The sequence below is a fragment of the Canis aureus genome, chromosome 21 (genome assembly GCF_053574225.1).
Source record: "Canis aureus isolate CA01 chromosome 21, VMU_Caureus_v.1.0, whole genome shotgun sequence".
Lineage (NCBI taxonomy): Eukaryota > Metazoa > Chordata > Mammalia > Carnivora > Canidae > Canis > Canis aureus.
In genome coordinates this window covers 8,918,879-8,938,358 of record NC_135631.1, presented here as the reverse complement: position 1 = coordinate 8,938,358, position 19,480 = coordinate 8,918,879, and the positions used below count along the sequence as shown (strand labels likewise).

Here is a 19,480-nt window from a genome sequence, read left to right as displayed (position 1 = left end):
ATTTATTTATGTGTGAGAGAGAAAAAGTAAGAGAGAATGAGGGGAGGGGGAGGGGCAGAGGGAGAGGCAGGCTCCTTGCGGAGCAGGGAGCCTGACCCCGGCCTCGATCCCAGGACCCCAGGACCCCCTGGGCCAAAGGTGGACGCTTCACCGACTGAGCCACCCAGGGTTAGAGCCACAGGATGGAACTGTAAACTGTAAATGAGGCTCCCTCTGTGACTGTACCATACCCCATGCATCTGGGGTCCTGGGATGTGCAGGTCACCTTTGCAGTCCTTGGGGGCTATGTCTCAGAGTTTCGGAGCAAAATAATTACTGGATTATTATAATTTCTTGGAAACGATGAAGCACAAAGCTGTGCCTCTGAGGGCTCTGGCCACCTGCCCCACATTTGGCCCTTGAATGGCTGCGCTGTAGGGGATGAAAGGGACCCCACCCCTTCTGATCTTTCAGGTATTGTGGCCCCCCCAAGGAAGAGCATCTCGTCCAGGGTCAGTGGAAGAGCTGGGACAACAGCTCAGCTGTGTGTCTCCCCAGCTGGGCCTCACCACCCCAAGAGGGCCACTGTTATTGCCCCTCCTTGCAGATAGGGAGAGGCTGTTGGCAGAGGGACTGGGCGGGGTCTGAGGCTTTCTTCCTCATGACAGGTGACAGCGAGCCCCCCTTGGCAGTCACACTGCCCCCAGCAGAGTGTCAAGGCCCCAACCCTGGCTCAGGTGGCCACTGCAAACGCATATCTGTCCCGCATCTGTCCTGCATCCTCTCTGCTCAGCGCCCAGCATGGGGTCAGGTAGGGGGCTGGCTAGCTGAATGCCATGGAACCAGGGAGGAGATGATTCTTTCACGGGAACTGGACACTTTCTCCGTGGGGGTGAACAAGACAGGGCTCCTGTACTCATGACCCCACCCCCCCCAATGCCCTAATCCTCCTACAATGCCATCCAGGGCAAGGACGGATCCCACACTCCAGGAATGAGTTAGCAGCTGCTTGCTGCACCCAGATATGCTGCTTCTCAGGGCCTCCCAGTCCTGCCTGGACCTGGTCCTTCTGCTAGTCGGTGGGGTCTGCTTCTCTGTCTCTCTCTCTTTTTTTTTTTTTAAAGATTTATTTATTTATTCATTCAGAGAGAGCGAAGCAGAGACACAGGCAGAGGGAGAAGCAGGCCCCATGCAGGAAGTCCGATGCGGGAATCCATCCCAGGTCTCCAGGATCACACCCCAGGCTGCAGGTGGCACTAAACCGCTGCGCCACCAGGGCTGCCCTGCTTCTCTCTCTTCCTCTGCCTCCCACTCCACCTGCTTCTGCGCTCCTGTCTCTTCCATTCTTTGTCAAATAAATGGATAAAATCTTAAAAAAAAAAAAAAAAGTTAAAAAAAAGTTAAAAAAAAAGTTGCTCGTGATATATCCCAGGGGATGAGAAATAACAGTGTCACTGGGAAACTGGATCTCTTGAGGAAACTGCAGACTTCTGGATGCTGAGGAAACCTCAGGGTTTTCTGTAAGCAGGGTGAGTCAGAGGCTCGTTTCCCTCTGTAGCACCCTGCTCCCCCGTCTGCCACCCTCCCAGCAGAGTCTGGCATGGCTGCCCTGGGAGCCAGGCCACGCACATTTCCAGGGGGGACCGGGAAGGGGAGCACTGAGTAGGGGGACAGGGGACAGCTCTGGATACCCGCAGCATCCTGGAGTATCACCACTGGTGTCTACATACCCAAGAGTTAGCCCAAAGGACCCAGAAATCCTGTCTGTCCAGATTTTTTCTATCCCGAAGTGCTGCATGACGCCCTTATAACCATCATCTGGGCTTTGGGCCAGCTGTTCCTGTAACGTTTTTTCCACCCAGCTTTCTTTTCCTTGTTCATTTAGAAACAACCTGTGGCATGCCAAGGACATAAAGATAATTTATGGGGATTCTGAGGCTGCATTGCGGTGTGGTGGCAGGCTGCTGACTCAGGCTCTGCGGGAGTGGATGGGTCTGGCTCTGGGAGGAAGCGGCTCAGAGCTTTCTCTCCAGAGCCACGCCCTGGTATTAAGATGTGAGAAGCTGTATCTCCAGGGCACCTGTTCCCCGAAAGTGAGTGGATGGGCTCCCCCTGGGGATCCAAACCAGCCTGTGGGCACTCTCCTCTGGGGGACAGTCCCCAGGGGTCCAGGCGGCCTGAGGCTGGCACAAGGCCTTCCCTCTGCCCACCCCGAGCCCCATTCTTCCTGGAGCTGCAGGGGCCGAGCTGGAGGGGCCTGGAAGTAGGAGTGCCCCTCTCTCGGACCCCACTGACCAGCCTCTTTCTCTTCACCTGTTACCCTCCATGTACTGGGGGCAGGGGGAGGGTGTCAAATGTCCCTTGGCTGTGGCCTGTGAGGTCTGTGGCTAATTGTCCCCACCCCTCCTTCAGCGCCATCTGGGCTGTCCCTGCAAAGGCAGGCCCACTCACTCTGGCCCTCATGGCCATGAGTACTGGGGCTGGTGGCCATGGTGGAATCAAAGCAAGAGCTGGGCTGGGGACAGTGGGGGGAAGGAGATAGGGGGAGGTTGTTGTGGGGGGAAGAGGTCAAGCAAATGGGCCTCAGAGCCACCCGTAATCTCAGAGCTCCCAGAGTGGGCAGTACCACCCATGTCCTCAGTGGGCTCGTCAGACAGTGGACGGGACCCCTGCTTCCTGGCACTCCCTCAACAGCGTGGGCCTGCTTCCCACTGTTCCCTGCAAACTGCACCCCCATCCTCCCCTGGATCCCTCCTCTCCATCCCCCTGGCCTTGGCCTCAGCCCCTCCTGGGCATCTGCAGCCTCAGACAGCCCCTAGCTGGCATTGTGTCTGTCCCAGGGAAGACCTGCTCACCTTTCCAGAAGTCCCCCAAGAAGAGAACACAAACTGTCTGTACTCGTTTATTTCAAGGGATGGCGCACAGACATCCCACACTGGGGGCAGGGAACAAGACCGTGGCTACGGACTGGAAAGTGGGACGGTCAGTTCTGATGGCACTGCCACCGCGTAGTTTAAGGCTCTGTGTGTCTACACACGCAGATGCTCATGCACACACGTGCACGCACACACACATACAGGTGGCACTGGACACAGAAAAAGAGGCAAGACGCCAGACGCTGCTTGCAGCCTGCCTAAAATATTGCAATTGCGTTTATTAAAAAAGTGTAAAACGGGAAGACTGTGCATCTGTCCGAGCAAAGTGGCAAACTTGGGCTTCCCTGACTCAGGGAACACCAGTGCCGGCGAAGCCGACCCCACGCACCACTGCCCACACACACACACCTGCGCTCAGGTGTGCCCGCCCGCCCTCCCACCCCCGCCACGCCCAGGCTGTGTGAGGTGGGATGGATTCCACTGGTATGTATCGTGGGGATCCTGTCCAAACAGCACAAAACCAGACTAAAATCCAAATGCTCTCTCCAGAGTAGCTCCAGTCTGCCCCAGATACCACTGGAGGCCTCTCGTGGCACGACTCCGGCAATGCACGCTGGGTGTCAGGACGGACAGCCCTGGGCATCCGGACGGAGGAGGCTCTGGGAACCTCTGGGACTCCTGGCTTGCTCTGCAAAAGCTCCCTACTCACCCTGGCTGGGGAGTGACCAAGCAAAGTCTGGGCAGGCCCCTCACCCCCGCCTCCGTCCATCACGCGGGACAAGTAGAAGCTGACCAGGAAAGAGCAGGCGAGTTGGCCAAGGGGTGTGAGGCATGACGAAAGCTGCATTTGGCTTTAGCATTAAGGCCAGCGCTGGGCGGAGGGTCCCACAGGAGAGGGACCTCCTCCCCTGGAGGAGCCCCGGGTGGCCCTCTGGGGCCCTCCTGCCGTCCTCCTGCCGCCCCTCTGTCCACAGCGGCCACGCTTGCCGGCTCTCTCTGCCTCCCCCGGGCTGGCTTAAAGTGCTAGGTGCCTGGGAGGGAGGGCTGGGGCTGGCCGAGTTCTGCAGGCGCTGCCCGTGCTGCCCACAAAGGGCTCTTATTTGAGGATGTAGTTAATGAGCAGCTGACACGCCAGGAACACACAGAGCAGGAACCAGGAGCGGGGGCTCTGCAGGAGGCCCGGGGCTGCTACCTGCCTGGCCCTCGCCGTGGAGCTCAGCATGGCCGAGAGGTGCCTGCAAGGACAGGGGAGGGTGGCGGCTGAGCCAGGGTGGGCCCAGAGGGAGTGCATCCCTACCCTTGGCAGACGTTATGGCAGGGGCCCCAGGGCACAGTGGATGCCCCGGCACACATTCCAGGGAGAGGGAGTCACGGCTGGGGGAGCTGGGCCTCTTGCAGCCTCTTTCCCATTCTTGCCGTGACAGGCTGAGCTGCACCACCCCGCCCCAAAAGTCATATGTCAGAGTCCTGAGCCCCAGTACCTCAGATGGGACTCTATTTGGAGATGGGGGGTCTTTCAAGAAGTGATTCAGTTGAAACGAGGTCATCGCAGTGGGCTCTAATCCAGTATGACCAGTGTCCTTATAAGGACATAAAGGACACAGACACACATGGAGGGACGACCCCCTGAGGACCCAGGGAGAGCATGGCCGTCCACACACATGCAGAGAGGCCTCAGGAGGACCCCGCCTGCCCGTGCCTGGACCTCAGGCTTCCAGCCTCCAGGATGGGGGACAGCGAGCATCTGTGGTTTAAGTCCCATCCGTGGGACTGTGTCACGGCCACCCCAGGGCACTCATATCATCGCCTGGGACAGCCACGGTTGTGTGTCTGCAGACACTTCTGGCTCTTCCGACCACCTGTTTCCTAGCCAGCCTCCTCTGGTGCCAGGTGACTGACTCAGTCTGACCTACCCCAGGCTCCTCCAGCCCACGTACGGACTTTTCAGGAGCTACCAAGCATCGCCAGCTAATCCTGTTCAAGTAGGACTCCCTACAGCCTGCCCCTCCCCATCCCACCCCTGCCCAGGGCAGAGCTGGGCACCCCTGCCCAGGGCAGAGCTGGGCACCCCTGCTCAGGGCAGAGCTGGGCACTCTCTTCCCATCCTCATGCCACCAGGCCCTCTGAAATCCTGATGGGTCTAGCTCTGAGTAACACTGCAGGTCCATGGCCAGCTGGCCTTGGCTGCACTGCTGGCTCTCCTGCCCTCTCCGACATGGCACCCCAGCCGGGTCCCTGGGAGCGAGGCCTACCTGTGCAGCTCCTGCTGGGCCTCCCGGATGGACACGATGGCCTCGTGCAGTGCCTGCAGCCGCCGCGCCTCCTTCCCACACCGAGGGCAGGGGCTCTCGCTGCCTGGGATGTCCGGCCACCGGTCATGGGACACAAGGGACAGGGGATGGAGGGAGAATCAAAGGCGAGCTGGCATGTTCAGGGAGCCGGCACGTAGGGTCCCGGGGTCACGCCCAGCTCGGGCCCCTGCCCCACCTCTTGGGAGCCTTTGGGTGGAGCTAACAACATGGGGAGTCGAGGGGCAGGCACGGAGGGAACCCCCAAGCTCAGCTGGCCTCCACTCAGCCCTGGGAGACAGAAACGGCCAAAGCACAGCCTGTGTACTGGAGAAGCGTGGACAAAGTCGGGGAGGAGCAGGCATGCCCATGAGGGTGATGGGAAGTGGAATCAGAGGCTCATGCACGGGTCAATGCTGTCCAGCTCATGCACAGCCCCTGCCAGCCAAGGGAGGCACCGCAACCTCGGAGTGCACCCCCCTGGTCTGCCCCTGGGCTCGGGAAGGCATATTAGAGGACCCCAGGGAGGATGGGCAAGGTGGGCCATACACCTGACTCTTCCCACCCTGCAGAGTAGCTGGCCCAGGAGGGCTCACCAGGAATGAAGTCACCGTCCTCCTCCTCCTCCTCCTCCTCATCTGAGAGCTCTGGGCAGGACTCGGGTGTGGAGCTGCTCTCGGTGACCTGGCTGTGGCCAGAGGGCTGGTCGCTGGACTTGCGGAGCCGCCGCTCTGGCCCAGGACCCTAGAGAGAGATGGAGCCACTGCAGCTGGGAGCATACCCACGTCCCCTGTCCCCTGGCCTTGGGGACAGGGCAGCATGTTTATGTCAGGACCGCTCCAGGAGAGGGGGTTGTGCACAGTTCTGACTCATGGGCCAGGACAGCTGGTCCTGCCTCGCTGTGCAAGCTGACAGCTAGGGTTCCCCCGATGTGGAGCGGACAGCTCCAGTGGGACCTCGAGGATTGGCTGACCCCCGATAATTCCCCAAAGTACAGGCCAATTGGAGAGGCAGAGGGGGACCCAGGGTGCATCCCGGTGGGTGCCTGAGGGGGGGCACCTGGCCTGAGGGGCTACCACAGGTGGGGAGGGTGGGGACATGTGGGCAGTGAGATACTGCAACCCTTGCTGGCTGGGAAATTGGGGTCATCAGGCAAGAAGGGCATGCCCGTCCTGTCCATGTAATCGCTCGTCTCCAGTCCTGCGCGTGGTAGGCAGCCACCATGGGCGCAGAGAACCTGCAGCACGTGGGGTGCTTGTCACACGGTGGCCTCCGTCCATGTGGCACCGTGCAGAACATGCCAGGCTTCCCTCACAAGCCGCACCCTGGTGTTTGTCTCAGGAGATCTTGGCATGCCTCCTGGAGCCTCCCTGCCTTCATTCCTTGCCTCTCCTTGGCACCTCTGTGCAGGTCGCTCTTCCTTTCACCTGGGCAAGTCCCCAGGCTGCCCTGAGCCTCCACTCCCTCCTCTGCAGGCTGGCTCTGTGGGCTCATAACATTATGGAGGGTGGCTCTGGGGAGCAGTGGGCTGGGGGCTAGCATACCTCTACCTGGTGCCCTGCACGCAGGGGTGCCCCATGAACACAGCCTCCTGCAAATCCAGGCATCTTGAGTGCCATGCAGGGCAGGGCAGGGGATGGGCTGGGGGCCAGAGGAGGCCCCTCTGGGAGGGGTGAGTGTGTTTGAGCGGGTGGGGGTGGGGGAGGGTGGTAACAGAAGAGGGAGGGGCAGGCAGGTGAGAGTGAGGGTGGGGGTCCAGCCTGACAGTCCCCTCCCACTCTGGAGGTCCACCCCAGGCAGGGCTGCTGGGGCTGCTGACCTGGTGCCTGGGCCCCGGGCTGCCCAGGAAGGCGGTCTGGTGGGCCATGGTCTCCCGCCGCATGGTGTACAAGACCCCGTCTTGCTCAAACTGGGCGATGTCCTTCAGGGGATCCCAGGGGCTACGGCTGGAGGGTCCAAAGGGCGTCCATCAGCAGGGCCAGCGGCCGTTGAGGGGAGGGTGCCCCATCTCAGCTTCCCAGCAGTGGCCAGAGCCCCCAGGGAGGGACCGTTGCCTACTCGTGTACGTAGGGCCCTGGGCAGCGGCCGGCCAGGGGAGCGCCCACAGAAGCCTCCCTCGCCCCATCATGCACTCCTCCAGCTGGGCAGGAGCCCCCAGGCAACCACCCACCACCCGTTGGCACTCACTCCTCATGTCGGTAGCACCACTCCTGGGTGGTGGGGTCCAGGTGGAACAGCTGTGGTTTCCAGGGCATGAGGTTCTGCTGGCGCTCGCGGGTCCGCTGCCGCTGTGCCTCCTCCAGTGAAAACTTCTCCTGCGTGGCCTTGTGCTGGTCACCCTCGCTGATGGCCCTGGTGACGTGCTGCCAGAGCCTGCGAGCAGGGCACTTGCTCTGAGCGGGTGACCTGGACGGTCCCACCCCTGTGGCCTTGGAGGGGAGGCTTAGAGCAACGTCCACTTGCTTGCCCCCAGTGGCAGGGGGCTCGCTGTCTCTTGGGATGCCCGTGTGTCCTAGAGCGGCGTTGATTCACTGCGAGAGGGTCCTCCTGACCCCGAGCTCACACCTCCCTCCTGCAGGGCACTCCCTGTGGAGCTGCCAGGCACCTAGGCCTGCTCTTCCTGGGCGGGGGGCGAGGGGGTGCTCCTCTCAGCTGCCCCAGCAGGACGAGTCATCTGTCACAGGGGTGCGCTCCAGCCCCCTCCCTGCCAGGGGACTCCCGGGACGTGCTCGCAGCACGGAAACCCTGCCCGGCCACCCCAGGCCTGTGTCAGCGGGTCCCGCGGACGCCAACGGGCCTCACCTCTCTGATTCTAGCTCCGTCTGCTCCTCAAATAGCACAGTGCGCCGTTTCAGCCTCTGCCCGCGGACCTCCCCGCTCGGGTTCCAGAAGAGCTCCGTGCTTCCTCTGCCCTCCTCCTTGATAAACACTTCTCTGTCCTGTCCCAGACAGGGGCAGAGGGGTTGGCCCCATGGTTGTTCCCGCAGCCCATGGCCTGCCTGCGCCTGCCCGACGGCGGCCTCTTACCCAGTGTCCGGTGAGACGTGCCAGGACTTCTTCTCCTGACATGATCTTCCCCGAGATCTGGTTGATGCTGGTGCTGCCCCCAAAGAAAGGCTGTGGGGGCACCCAAGACAGGGCTGCTGAGGGGCCAGCCGCCTCTCCAGGACCTTTGTGCCCCTCACTGAGCTGGGGTTGGGGGAGGCCCCTTCCTCATGAGGGTGCTGGCTCTCAGGCCCCAGGACGCGGGAGGCTGGCTCGGACAGGACCCAAAGCTGGAGGCGGCCACGCTCCCCCAATGCCTCTGCTTGAGCTCAAGGATGCAGGGGGCCTACCAGGCCTGTGCGCCTCACACGAGGAAAGGGTCTGTGCCTTTCCTGGCTGTGCTGTGTGGCCTGCGGGAACCCCTTGCCCTCTCTGGGCCCAGGCTGTGCTATGGAGATGCCAAGAGCTGTCCTCTCCTCTGTGCGCATATGCTCCAGAAACCACCCTGGGGTGCAGAGGGGGCTTCCCCGTGGCTAGGGCCCACTTCTCTCCAGTACCCACCCCCCACTTGGGGGCTGATGGTGCCTTGGCCTGAGCTACCTTGAGTTTGAATTCCAGCTCAGCTTGGAAGTTGTTCTTCTCACACTCGATGGTCACTCTACCGCCCAGCTCCATGGTCATGGTGCCATACAGGATTCCTGAAACACAGTCCCTGTCAGCCCCATCACCTGTCCCAGCCCAGCAATGCTGACCCCTGGCCCCGAGGAGGCTGCTGGCAGCCCCTAGGAGGGTGAGAGGGATGGGGGAGGGGACAGGAGCCCCAGGGGGCAGAGTGTCAGGGATGGAGAGGAGCTGGTGGGGGGGAGGGTGCAGAACCCAGGGCCACGCCTGGCTCCCAGAGACCCTCTGTCCCCAGAGATGGGGTCTCTGCCCCCAAGGCTGCTCCGTCCAGGGAATGTCCTGGCCCTTGCCAGCTCCTTCCTCTAGGACTCCCTTCCCAGGCTCCCTGCTCCCAGGACATGCTCATCAGCATCTGTCATTTGCTCTGCTGTTGGGGCCTGAACGTGGGGGCCTTGGTCTTCCCTGCTCACTCCTGTGCCCGGGACTGGCCCGGCGGACTTGTTTAGATTAATACATAGATTTCTCAATTAATGAATCTTCTGTTTCTGGACAGCTAACTAAAGAGAAGAGCTGTGTGTATTATCAGACACTTGGACGTGTGTGAAAAAAATGAAAAGAAAAAAATAAAAGGACAAGCCAAGTGACACAGCAGAAGGGCTGGAAACACCCCGGGGTCCGCCAGTGCTTGGGCTGGGAGCCAGGGCGCTCCTGGATGCCCCTTGCCCTGGGGGCCGTCCTGGATGCTCCTCACCAAGTGGGAGGGGCTGCTGTGGGACTCTCCACTGCTGGGGTGGGGGGTGGGGGGGTCGCTGACAGAGATGCCGCCTTCTCTGACTACACCTGCTTTTAAAGTTTTGACTTTGGATCCAGGAAAATACTGCATTTCCCTAATTACAAACAAAAATGAAATAAAAAAGCAATCACTAAGGAGCAAAAGGAAAAAGAAACAAAAGCCCGGGGGGGGGGGGGGTGTCTGCCCCAAGGCAGTTGGAGGGGTCATTGCTGATGGGGACTTTCAAATCCCAGTAAGGCTCACTTAAGACAAAGTCTTAAAATGAAAGCACAGGCTCTTTAAAGTGAAATGACCAGCCGGTGAGAGTCACTCGAAGCGCTGTACAGGGTGTGTGTGATGTAGGACCAGGAGAGAAACCACACCTGTGTGATTTACAAAAAGGGCCTTTCGGGGATCCCTGGGTGGCTCAGCGGTTTGGCGCTGCCTTCAGCCCAGGGTGTGATCCTGGAGACCTGGGATCGAGTCCCACGTCGGGCTCCCTGCAAGGAGCCTGCTTCTCCCTCTGCCTGTGTCTCTGCCTCTCTCTCTCTCTCTATGTCTATCAAGAATTAAAAAAAAAAAAAAAAAAAAGGGGCTTTCCCGCCTCCGGGAGGTCGGGGGAGGGTGTGTGGGGGGTGATGGGTGGAGAGAGGTTGTTTCTGGCCAATGGGAATTACCAGGCACTGGGCTGACTTGAATCGGAAATGTGTAAACTCGTGATCTTTCTTTAAGAAGAAGAAAAAAAAGGTGCTATGTTTTTTTTACTGGAAAGTGCCCGAAACAATAACAAAACCACTCCCAAGAAGCAGAACTGTCTTGTGATCTGTAACCCCTGAAAGCTGGCTCCTGACAGGAAGTGGTCACTTTGGAGTGAAATGCTAGCCTGCATCAGGAGGTCCATTCCCAGCTAGAAGGCCTGGGGGAACCCTCAACAAACAAACAAACAAGGACCAGAGCATCCCCCACGGAGGGCGAAGGCACCAGCCTGGGCTCTGCCCGCCCCCCCCCCCCCCGCCCTGGGGGTGCTGGAGACAGGGGTGGGGGTGGGGGGTGGGCCCTCTCACCTTTGCAGTGGGCGTAGGGCATAGTGAGGGTATAATCCTCTGCCCGGTTCAGGAAGGTGAGCGTGGCCTTGCCGTCCAGCAGAGCCGACAGTGAGTTCCCTGCAGAGATGGGGGAGGGGACCAGTGAGTGGACACAGACCCTCAGGACTGGGGGAGCCCACCCCCTGTGTCGTGTGTTCTGAGCTCCTTTCCAGCAGGTGCAGACAGTCCCCGGTCCCTCCAGCAGTGACTGTGGGCGGCCGGACCTCTCGGACTTCACCTGCGGAGCACTTCCTCTCAGAGACTCAGATTCTGGGAAAGCCCCACCCAGGGTGCCCAGGGCACGTCTCCCAGGAAGTGAATGTGCCACGGACACCGAGCAGCAGGTAGCCCAATCGCCTGCTCTGATTTTGAACATCCCTGAAGTGGGGGCATGGACGGACAGGCAAAGAGAGGACAGTCTGGAGGGATGGGAGCACAGGGGCAGGGGCGGAAAGGGTGGGCCCAATCTGCACACCCTCTGCAGGCCGTTGGCACCTGTCCACCTGCGGATGTGATAGGCGAATAGAAGCAGATGCTTTCTGGGTGCCCACAGGGCCAGGCTCGAGGGCGGCACGGCCCGACACTGCGGCCATGGGAGTGTCCTACCCTGTGCTGACACAGTGGCCGATGGCCACGGCGGCCATGGAGTGCTTGTGATGTGTCTGGGCAACCAAGGAGCTGTGTTTCCAGTTTCACTTCATTTTGATCAATTTATAGGGAGATACTGTCCCAGACAGCTCAGCTCTAGACGGCACCGGTGAGCACGGGTTCTCGTCTGGGACCCTCACCGCATCCCCACAAGGGGTGCCCTCCCCACAGCTGAGGGGTGGAGGCCCGAGCATGGGCTCTGCCTGACTCCAGGGTCTGAGCCCTGCACCATCTGTGGGTCCCTGACCCAGAGAGGCAGGGAGGGAGATAAACCCGGTCACCAAATCCCAGGTGCTGCCCCCGCGCCCCCCTCACCGTAAAACCGGGACTTGGCTGTGATGCTGCCACTAATGCAGAAGCCGTCCTTGCGGTTGCTGACGTGGAAGGCGGACACGGGTGGGTGGTGGGACACCTGCGGGCAGACAGGCACTGTGGAATGGCTCCCGGGAGGAGGGAGCCTGGCTTCCTGCCCCTGCCCCCTGCACCCCTCCGGCCCCAGGAGTGCTGTGGGGCTGTTCCCAGCTCTCCCTCCTGCTGCGCAGGGAAGTGGAGACTGAGTCATGGGCCTGGTTGTGGTCTGGGGTCCCCGAATCCCTGCAGAGTGCCCTAGGGGAACGGGATGTGCAGCTCCCCACCCAAGGAAACACTTCTGCTGTCACAGTGCTGTGCTGTGTCTGCGCCTCCCAGGGGAACCCCGATGGGCATATGGGGGGCCACCGAGAATGGGCACAGGGGTCAGACGGTCCAGCCTGGATGCGGCCAGGGCCTTGCCTGCTCAGCTATGTAGAAGGTGTGGCTGTTGGTCTGGGGGTGGAACCAGCAGCAGCGGAAGGTCTCCCCCAGGATGGGGTTGTAGGGCTTCTTAATCCCCTGCAAGCAATGAATGAAAAGCTCGTGTGAGGAGCTGGGTGGGCCACGGACCCCAGTGGGATGGGGAGTGGACCGATGGACAACTTGGGGAACTGCCCACTGCCCATACCCCCAGGTGCCCACAGCAGGGAGGTCTCTAGACGAGATGGCCTGGCAGGCCTGTGGCATGTGAGGATGCACCCCATGTCTGCTTTGGAGAGAACATGCTTTGCCCATGGTTTACATTCTGGGGGTGGGGGTGGGCTGCCTAGGAGATGTCCTGCCCAGTTCTCGGCTCCGAGGGGGACCTGACACCCTCACAAGGTCATGCCATCCCTGGACTCTGGACAGAACTGGTACACAACCTGTTCAAAGTCCCCAGTGGCTTCTACTGACCCTTTAATAAAATCCCAAACCCCACAGCCCTGCTCCCCCGCCCACCTCTGCTTTAGCCACTCTCACCACCTTCCTGCTCCCCAAAGGGCCCAAGTCTATCCCCACTGCAGGGAACAAGCACAAGCCCCCCCCTCAGGAGAGCCCTCCTTCCGGGCCCAAATGTGGTCCAGCTCAGGCCCCCTGACCTGGTCTGAAGCAGCCAGCGGCCCCTCACACCACCAGCTGGACTGTCACTTCCAGGTGTGTGCATGCACACGCCTCCCCCTGCAGGCCGGGCTCCCTGAGCAGTCAGTGTGTGCAGATGCCCTTGAGGACACCTGCTGCTGCCCTTCTGAGCCATGTCTGCACTCAGGCCTGCTGAGCCTGGGTCCCCAGGTGCACACGGTGGAGAAGTGGAAGCAGGGTGATGCTTTTACACTCACGTCCTGCGGTCAGGGGACGGGGTGGGGCTGCAGGACCCTCCTGTCTCTACCACCTCAGCAGCCCTTAGTTCTGGGTTCTCAGGAAGGTTTCCATGACTCTGAGACACACCACGAAAACCACAGGTCCCAGGGGCCCCTGAAGATGCAGGGTGGAGAGCCCCTTTCCCGGCACCGTTGCGTGTGGTAGCTGTTTCTTCAAGGTGTGCAGGGCCCTTCAGGGAATGAGGACCGCCCTTGTGAGCCTGGCCTGGCTAGGGGGCCTCCCTAGGTGGAAGTCAGGGCCCTGCCCCCATCTTCGAGCACCTGGGGCCACGGTGGAGACCATCGGGACCCTTCAAGGCCATGTGGACTCTCTGGGGGGCAGGTAGCTACGGGCCGGGTGGTTGGCACCCCACCTCCCCGCTGGAGCCTCTCACCTTGGGTTTCTTGTAGAAGCCGGACAGGTACCACTGCAGGACAAGCTTGATGCGGCTGTAGGCGTCTCCCTCGAGGGCAGCCCTGTGACAGGCCGGGAGAACCCCTCACTCCAGGCCGGGATCCTCGGTCCACGCTCTTCCCTCCCACCGTCTGTCCACTGGGCTGGGAACAGGCCACTGGGGCCCCTCCAGGAAGGGAACCCCCACTCTCCCCCAGCCTCTCTGTGTGGGCTCCTGAGCCTACAGCTCTCTTTCTGGCCCCCACAGCCTGTAGGGTTCAGTTTGCAGGCACTAAAGCCATGGCCCTGAGCTCAGGACACTAGAACGTGCTCGGGGCCGTCCCACACTCACCTGTGATGGCTGGGGCCTGGGCCTGACGTGCAGCTGCCCCTCCTCCCTCTTGCCCCAGCTCCCTCTGGGACTGGTCTTAGAGACCGGGCCCTCCAAGGGGCTGAGCCAGTGGGGACAGTGGACTGAGCTTAGCCCGGGGCCCCAGGGCCCCTCCTGGAGACATCCACGGGGGGAGAGGCAGGGGCTATGGGAGGCTGGGGTCTCTGGGGGTGCATGGATGCATGGGAGCACCCCCCCACTCACCTGGACAGCAGGTCGGCGTGGTAGTAGTAGTCAGAGAGCTTGTCCAGGAAGGACCGCGGCTCTAGGACGAACGTTGGCAGCACTACACGGGACAGGTCCATGCCCGGCCTCAGTTGCCTCAGCAAAACCCACATCAGACTCTTGTTCTCCTCGGACACCGTCTCCACCTGGGACGCCTGGCCCAGCTGCGGGGAGAGGGGCTGCGGTCAGGTCCCCAGCCCCGTGCTGCCCCAGGGATCCACAAAGTGTAGGTGGCAGGCCAGCCACGGCAGGCTCCGGCTGGAGGAGGTGTGCTTCCTCGGCCCGGCCCCTGGGGCCCAGCCACCCTGCCCCGCCCCGTCTGACCCTGGCCGTCCCCAGCCTGTGTCCCACCTTGGCCCAGGGGGGCACCTGCAGGCTCCCATCTGCCTCTGCTCCTTGCTGGCCTGGCCGACCTGGGCGCTCCCTCGGTCTGTGCCACCACCCTGCCCACCCCGGCTGCTGAAACGCGTCTGTGCATCGTGCCCAGCTCTGCGGCCGTGGCAGGATGCCCCTGGCAGCAGGTGCCACACGCACAGGGAGCCTCCCGCCCCTTCCCGCTGAATCTTCACGGCTGCCGGGTGACGCAGGTGATGCAGGGGCTCTGGGCCTGTGTCTCCCTTAGAAAGGAGCACCCACTCGTTGATAAGTACCTTTCCTGATACGTCTGACCTTTATCACAGCTGCCAGCACACGCGTGGAGACCGACACGGGGCCTTGTCCCTCTGGGTCTGGGGCCCCACCTCCCACTCCCCGCCAACCAGCAAACCCCCAAGGCAGCAGAACCACAGCAGCGTGGCCAGCTCCATGGGGTCCTCACACGACGGGGCCGTACCGCGGGGACACTGGCCCTGGGGGAGTCCCAGCCAGCCTCGGGCAGAAGTCCAGGCCATCTTCCCTCGCTGGGGACCCTACCGGCTTCCTGCCATCGCTGCCTCCGCCTCAGGCCTGGGGCGTAACTGGACTTGGCCGCCTACCCTCTGAGCCCCACGGAGCCCCAAGCTGGATTCGGGTGCAGGAGGCAGGGAGTGTCCCATGCTGCCTGCGTGCCCCTTCCTTCTCCCAGGACTTATTCTTTGCAGTGGCCCCTGGGCACCAGCACTGTGGTTGCCCCTGCTTTCTAGAGGGGACAGGTGACTCGCCCAAGGTCACACAGCTGGTGGGATGTGAGCTCAGGGCTGTGTTTGGGGCCTCACAGCAGCCACCCCCAGGGAGCCAGGAGCCAGGTTGCCAGCAGCCTGTCCTGCATCAACATCCGTCACCACCCTCCTGGGCCGCCTTACACAAGTTGCTTTGCCTCTCTGTGCTCTCACACCTGTCCTTGAGACCCCCTGCCAGGCCTTCCCAGGTTCCCCCGCGGAGCCGAGCCTTGTCTGTGCTCAGCCTCTGGAGAGTCCCTGGGGCTGCTCGCACTCTGCCCCGAGACCCTCACATGCATCATCTCCCCCATTGTGGTCCTGTCCCTACTCCCAGCTACTACCTCACCAGTGCTGTCCCAGCTGGACTGGAACCTGTCCGTCCACCTCCCATGTGTCCTGAACCCCGATTTGACCCTTGTCCATGGCTCCCCGGGACCAAAGCACCCTTGTCTCCCTCCTGACCGCAGCTCCTCCCCAGGGACCAGGGGCTTCTACCTCCACCCCTTGGCATCCCAAAGGCCTCACCTGGATCCGGGGGGCCCCTGCCTAAACCCCCCAGTGGTTTCCCCAGCACCCTCAGCCGAGCCCTCGCCAGCCACCTGCTCTCTCAGGGTCGTGGATGTCTTGACCTTCTGCTCCCCAGCCCCTGGGGACAAGGGGCTGGCCAGGTACTGTGGCCTCTGCTTGCATCAGGGAGGTGGGTAAGGTGCAGGGTGACATCCGGCTCTCTGGGGGGGCAGGCTCTCACCTCCCCGAACTCCTCGTGGACCTGCTCCACATACGTGGTCCTCCTCGGCAGGCGGCCCTCCAGGGTCTCTGAGTGGGCACCCCCACTCTCGTTGGTCTTCCCGCTGTGGTCCTGGGTCTCGTTATCTGACTCCTCAGCGTTCTCTCTCTCCGACTTGTCTGAGAACGCATCGTTCTCCAGGGAGGACCCGTTCAGCCTGGAAGGGAAGGTGGGCTGTGGGTCTGAGGTCTCAAAGGTGCGGCCCAGGACCCCCCCCACTCTGCCCCTGGGCAGTGGAGGAGGCCTGCCTCCTGATCTGAAGTTCAAGGGGGCCAGACTCCATGGTGCTGGGCCCCCAGCCCCCCTTCCACATACAAGGAGACCCCACATGTCACTCCCAGTGATAGCCAGGGTCCTGGGGTCCCCAGCAGGCAGGAGACCCAGGCTTCTGGGAGGGGCCAGCCCTCGCCCGCTGCACCCCTGCTCACGGGCACAGGTCCTGGTCGTGGATGGCAGCCGAGGAGGGCAGTCCACAGAGCGAGGGGGGTGATGCGTCAGGCGAGGATCCAGGCTCCCCGTCTCGGCCCTGCTTGCACGTGCTGAGCCGCAGGAGGCTGGAGCAGCGCAGGGCCAGCTCCAGGGCGTCTAGCCAGCAGCGGCCTGTGGGGCGGCATGGGGTGAGCTCACTCCAAGCCCAGGAAGGCTCCCTCCTCTGCCAGGGACACCCCTGCCTCTTCCCTACCCTCCTGGAGGTCCTGCCCAAAGTGGGCAACGCTGCCGTGTAGGAATGCGTGGGTGCGAGTGGCAAGGGCTTACGTGGGCAGGGACAGAGGCCTAGCCGGTGAGCCCCCATCACAGAGAGACGTGTGCCGGAGGAAAGTGCCCTTCAGAGGAAGCTCACAACACTTCCTCAAGGTCACATGTCACTTAGCAAGAGCCCCACTTCCACCTGGACACCCGAGGCTTTTGCATAAGCGATAGGTTTCAGGGGGCACAGGGGGCTCCCACTGGCCTGTGGCACAGGCCAGGAGGGCAGGTGGCAGACTGGAGAGGGTGCTGCTGACCGTGGCAGGCAGACTGGCAGACCAGGACAGGAGGTGGATGTGGAGGCAGAGCCAGCCAAACCCCTTCAATCCCTGCTGCCCTCCTGGTGGAGGCTGCCGGTGGGTTACGCCAGCACCACCTCCGTGGCCCGGGGAGGTGTTAAGAGCTGTGGGGACACATGTCTACCAAGGTGCCTCCTATGTCCTGCTGTGATTACTAGCGGTGGGCCTTCCACTCACAAGCATGTTGCACATTACGTGTAATTCTGGGGGGCGTGGCTGGGGCCTGGCACGGGAGGCAAGGATTTGCAGGGTTGGTAGCCCTGGTTCTCAAGGGGACATCTGGGGTCCCTACAGGGTTTCACTGCAGGCTTGACTGGAGCTTGAGGGGCCAGCCTGGGCTGTGCATTCCTGGGGGCAGCTGAGGGGGTGACCAGAGCAGTCCCCGCAGGACACAGCCAGGATGCCCAGCACCGCTAAGCGGGGCAGGCTTTGTGGTTGCCACAGAGGACTAGACTCCTTGATTGCTATGCATCCTTCGAAGCCATTCCAAGACTCCTCCTCGTCCTCCAGGAAGGCCACTCTGACCCCACAGGGGCCGTGGTCGCCCTTCCTCTCTGCTCACAGCCCCCTCGCTCATCAGGAACCCGGCTCATGCTTCAGTCCCATCGGCCTCGTCTGAGAGCTTCTTGCGCCCCCACAACCCCAGCCCCAGACTGTGGGCTCCCCAAGAGCCGGGGTGGGGAAGCGGCGTCCGGCCACCAGGAGGTGGTGTGGAACCAGTGGCTGGGCCACCAGCCGCACCGACCCGGAGCAGCCACCGGAGGGCGCTCCAACCAGGTGCGCTGCCCTGGGGAGTCTGCGGACTGGGATTCCCATCCAGGCTGGCAGGTTCCGTCAGTTAAATGAGGAAGATGACAGTGGAACCTACTGAGTCAGTGATGCCTGGTACGGGCTTCGCGCACAGGAGTTGCAATCCGGTGGCTTTAAATACGGTCATCGGATCGTCACAATGACTGGGGAGCCGGGCGCTGCTATTCGTGTTCTGTCTTGGGGAAACTGAGGCTCAGGGAGGGACTAGTAGTGGCAGGCCTGCGTGGCCCGAGCTCAGGCTTGTCTGGTGACATGTGCTGTCTCCTTCCTGGGTGGCAGTGGAAAGGCCCAGATAGGGACCATGTGCAGCCGGTTTGTAATTCCACCGGGGCACCCGCTGCCTGTGGGGTCACCAGGGAGACTGCAGGGCAGGCAGGGACTCACCGTCCGACTCAGAGGCGGCCCTAAAGATCAGATAGCTGCTGGGGAGTGGCTGCGTGATGGAGCCCACACTCTCACCCTTGGGGCCCTGGAAAGAGAGAGACAATTGGGTGTCACTCGGGGGGACACCCAGGGACACGGGCAATCACGCAGTCCCACGCTGACACACACACTCGGCTTCAGGATCCCCAGGCGGGGTCAGGCACCCGGCAGCAAGACAGGAGTCACTGATGAGCTGGGGGCGCCACCCTTGGCTCTCTAGCTCTCGAGCTCTCTGATTTAGGGTGGCCAGAATCGGCACACGCAAATTTAGGACGCCCAGTTAAATTCAAGTCTTGAGAAATAGTAAAAGTCTTTACAGTAGAAATATGTCCCATGCGATATTTGGGACATCCTTATACAAAAACAAAAAACAAAAAACAAAAACCCTATTTGGTGTTTGTCTGAGATCCTAATATAACTGGCCATTCTGGATTCCACCTGGTAACCTGCCCCCCGTTGGTCCTGGGCTGGGCAGCGTCCTGGCAAGGAGGTGGCTGGGTGAGGTCTGGGCTAGTTCCCCGGCCTCTGTCCATTGTGTCACCAGGCCGGGAGCCCCACTGCATGCTCTACCTGGAGGGCCACACCTGAGCCCCAGCCACCCAGATATTGACCCCACGGCCCCCGGCTGCTGGGTAGTAATGGGCCCATCCGGAACCCCGAGATTGGCCTCCCGGCCCCCCCTCAGTGTCTGTCCCTCTGGTCCCCTGGGGCCTGACCTCCTGAGCCCCGGGCATCCACCCCCACCCCCTGGCCCCCCATTACCTTCACGGCCCAGACAGACTGGTCCAGTGGGTGGAAGAGCTTGAAGCAGAAGCCATCCTTCTTGGACGGCCGCTCGATGAGCTCGCAGCAGTGCAGCAGGACGGTGCCCACCCACTGGCCCACCTTGGGGGTCTTGTAGATGAGCAGCACCCCCGGCTTCAGCACACACCACAGTTTGGTCCAGCTCTTCAGGGTTCCCCGGATCTGTGGGGAGGGAGCCACTGTTGGGGAGGCCAGCACCCTGGGGGCACCCGGATGGCTTGCCGGGGGCAGGGGGGCCGTGGGCAGAGTTCTCTTCTAGCTTTCAGGAGGAGCTTCTAAATCATAGTGAATCCAGGCAAATGCACTGCAGCCAGGAGCAGATTTCCTGGTGAGGCTCGAGGCCGGGTTTGAGGCCCTCCCAGGGTCCCGGGGAGCCAGCAACGGGTGCAACTATTGTCAGCTCTGTGAACCCTGAAGCTTGTCATCGCTGTTCTCGTTCCAAATAAATATTTGCTTTTGTACCTCACTATTCATAATTTTGTAGGAGCGAGAAAAGGAGCCCACGTGGGCCTAGGTCCTGGG

The 19,480-nt window shown here is 61.7% G+C and overlaps 1 protein-coding gene across 8 annotated transcripts in view; it reads right to left on the bottom strand.

Moving 5' to 3' along the window:
• Positions 1–3,101: 3,101 nt before the first annotated feature.
• OSBPL5 (oxysterol binding protein like 5) overlaps positions 3,102–19,480 on the bottom strand; it is a 75,709-nt gene continuing 59,330 nt past the window's right edge. For 5 of the 8 annotated variants that reach the window (XM_077862820.1, XM_077862823.1, XM_077862825.1 and 2 more), the window contains exons 6-22: positions 18,917–19,120; positions 18,116–18,200; positions 16,304–16,475; positions 15,837–16,032; positions 13,932–14,116; positions 13,338–13,419; positions 12,026–12,124; positions 11,570–11,666; positions 10,586–10,684; positions 8,729–8,826; positions 8,171–8,260; positions 7,946–8,082; positions 7,331–7,516; positions 6,963–7,089; positions 5,740–5,887; positions 5,108–5,210; positions 3,102–4,090 (exon numbers count right to left, since the gene is read on the bottom strand). In XM_077862820.1, the coding sequence (XP_077718946.1) occupies positions 3,952–4,090; positions 5,108–5,210; positions 5,740–5,887; positions 6,963–7,089; positions 7,331–7,516; positions 7,946–8,082; positions 8,171–8,260; positions 8,729–8,826; positions 10,586–10,684; positions 11,570–11,666; positions 12,026–12,124; positions 13,338–13,419; positions 13,932–14,116; positions 15,837–16,032; positions 16,304–16,475; positions 18,116–18,200; positions 18,917–19,120 (2,247 nt within the window). In that variant the 3' untranslated portion in view covers positions 3,102–3,951. The other 3 variants (XM_077862827.1, XM_077862826.1, XM_077862822.1) reach the window with 3 other exon arrangements.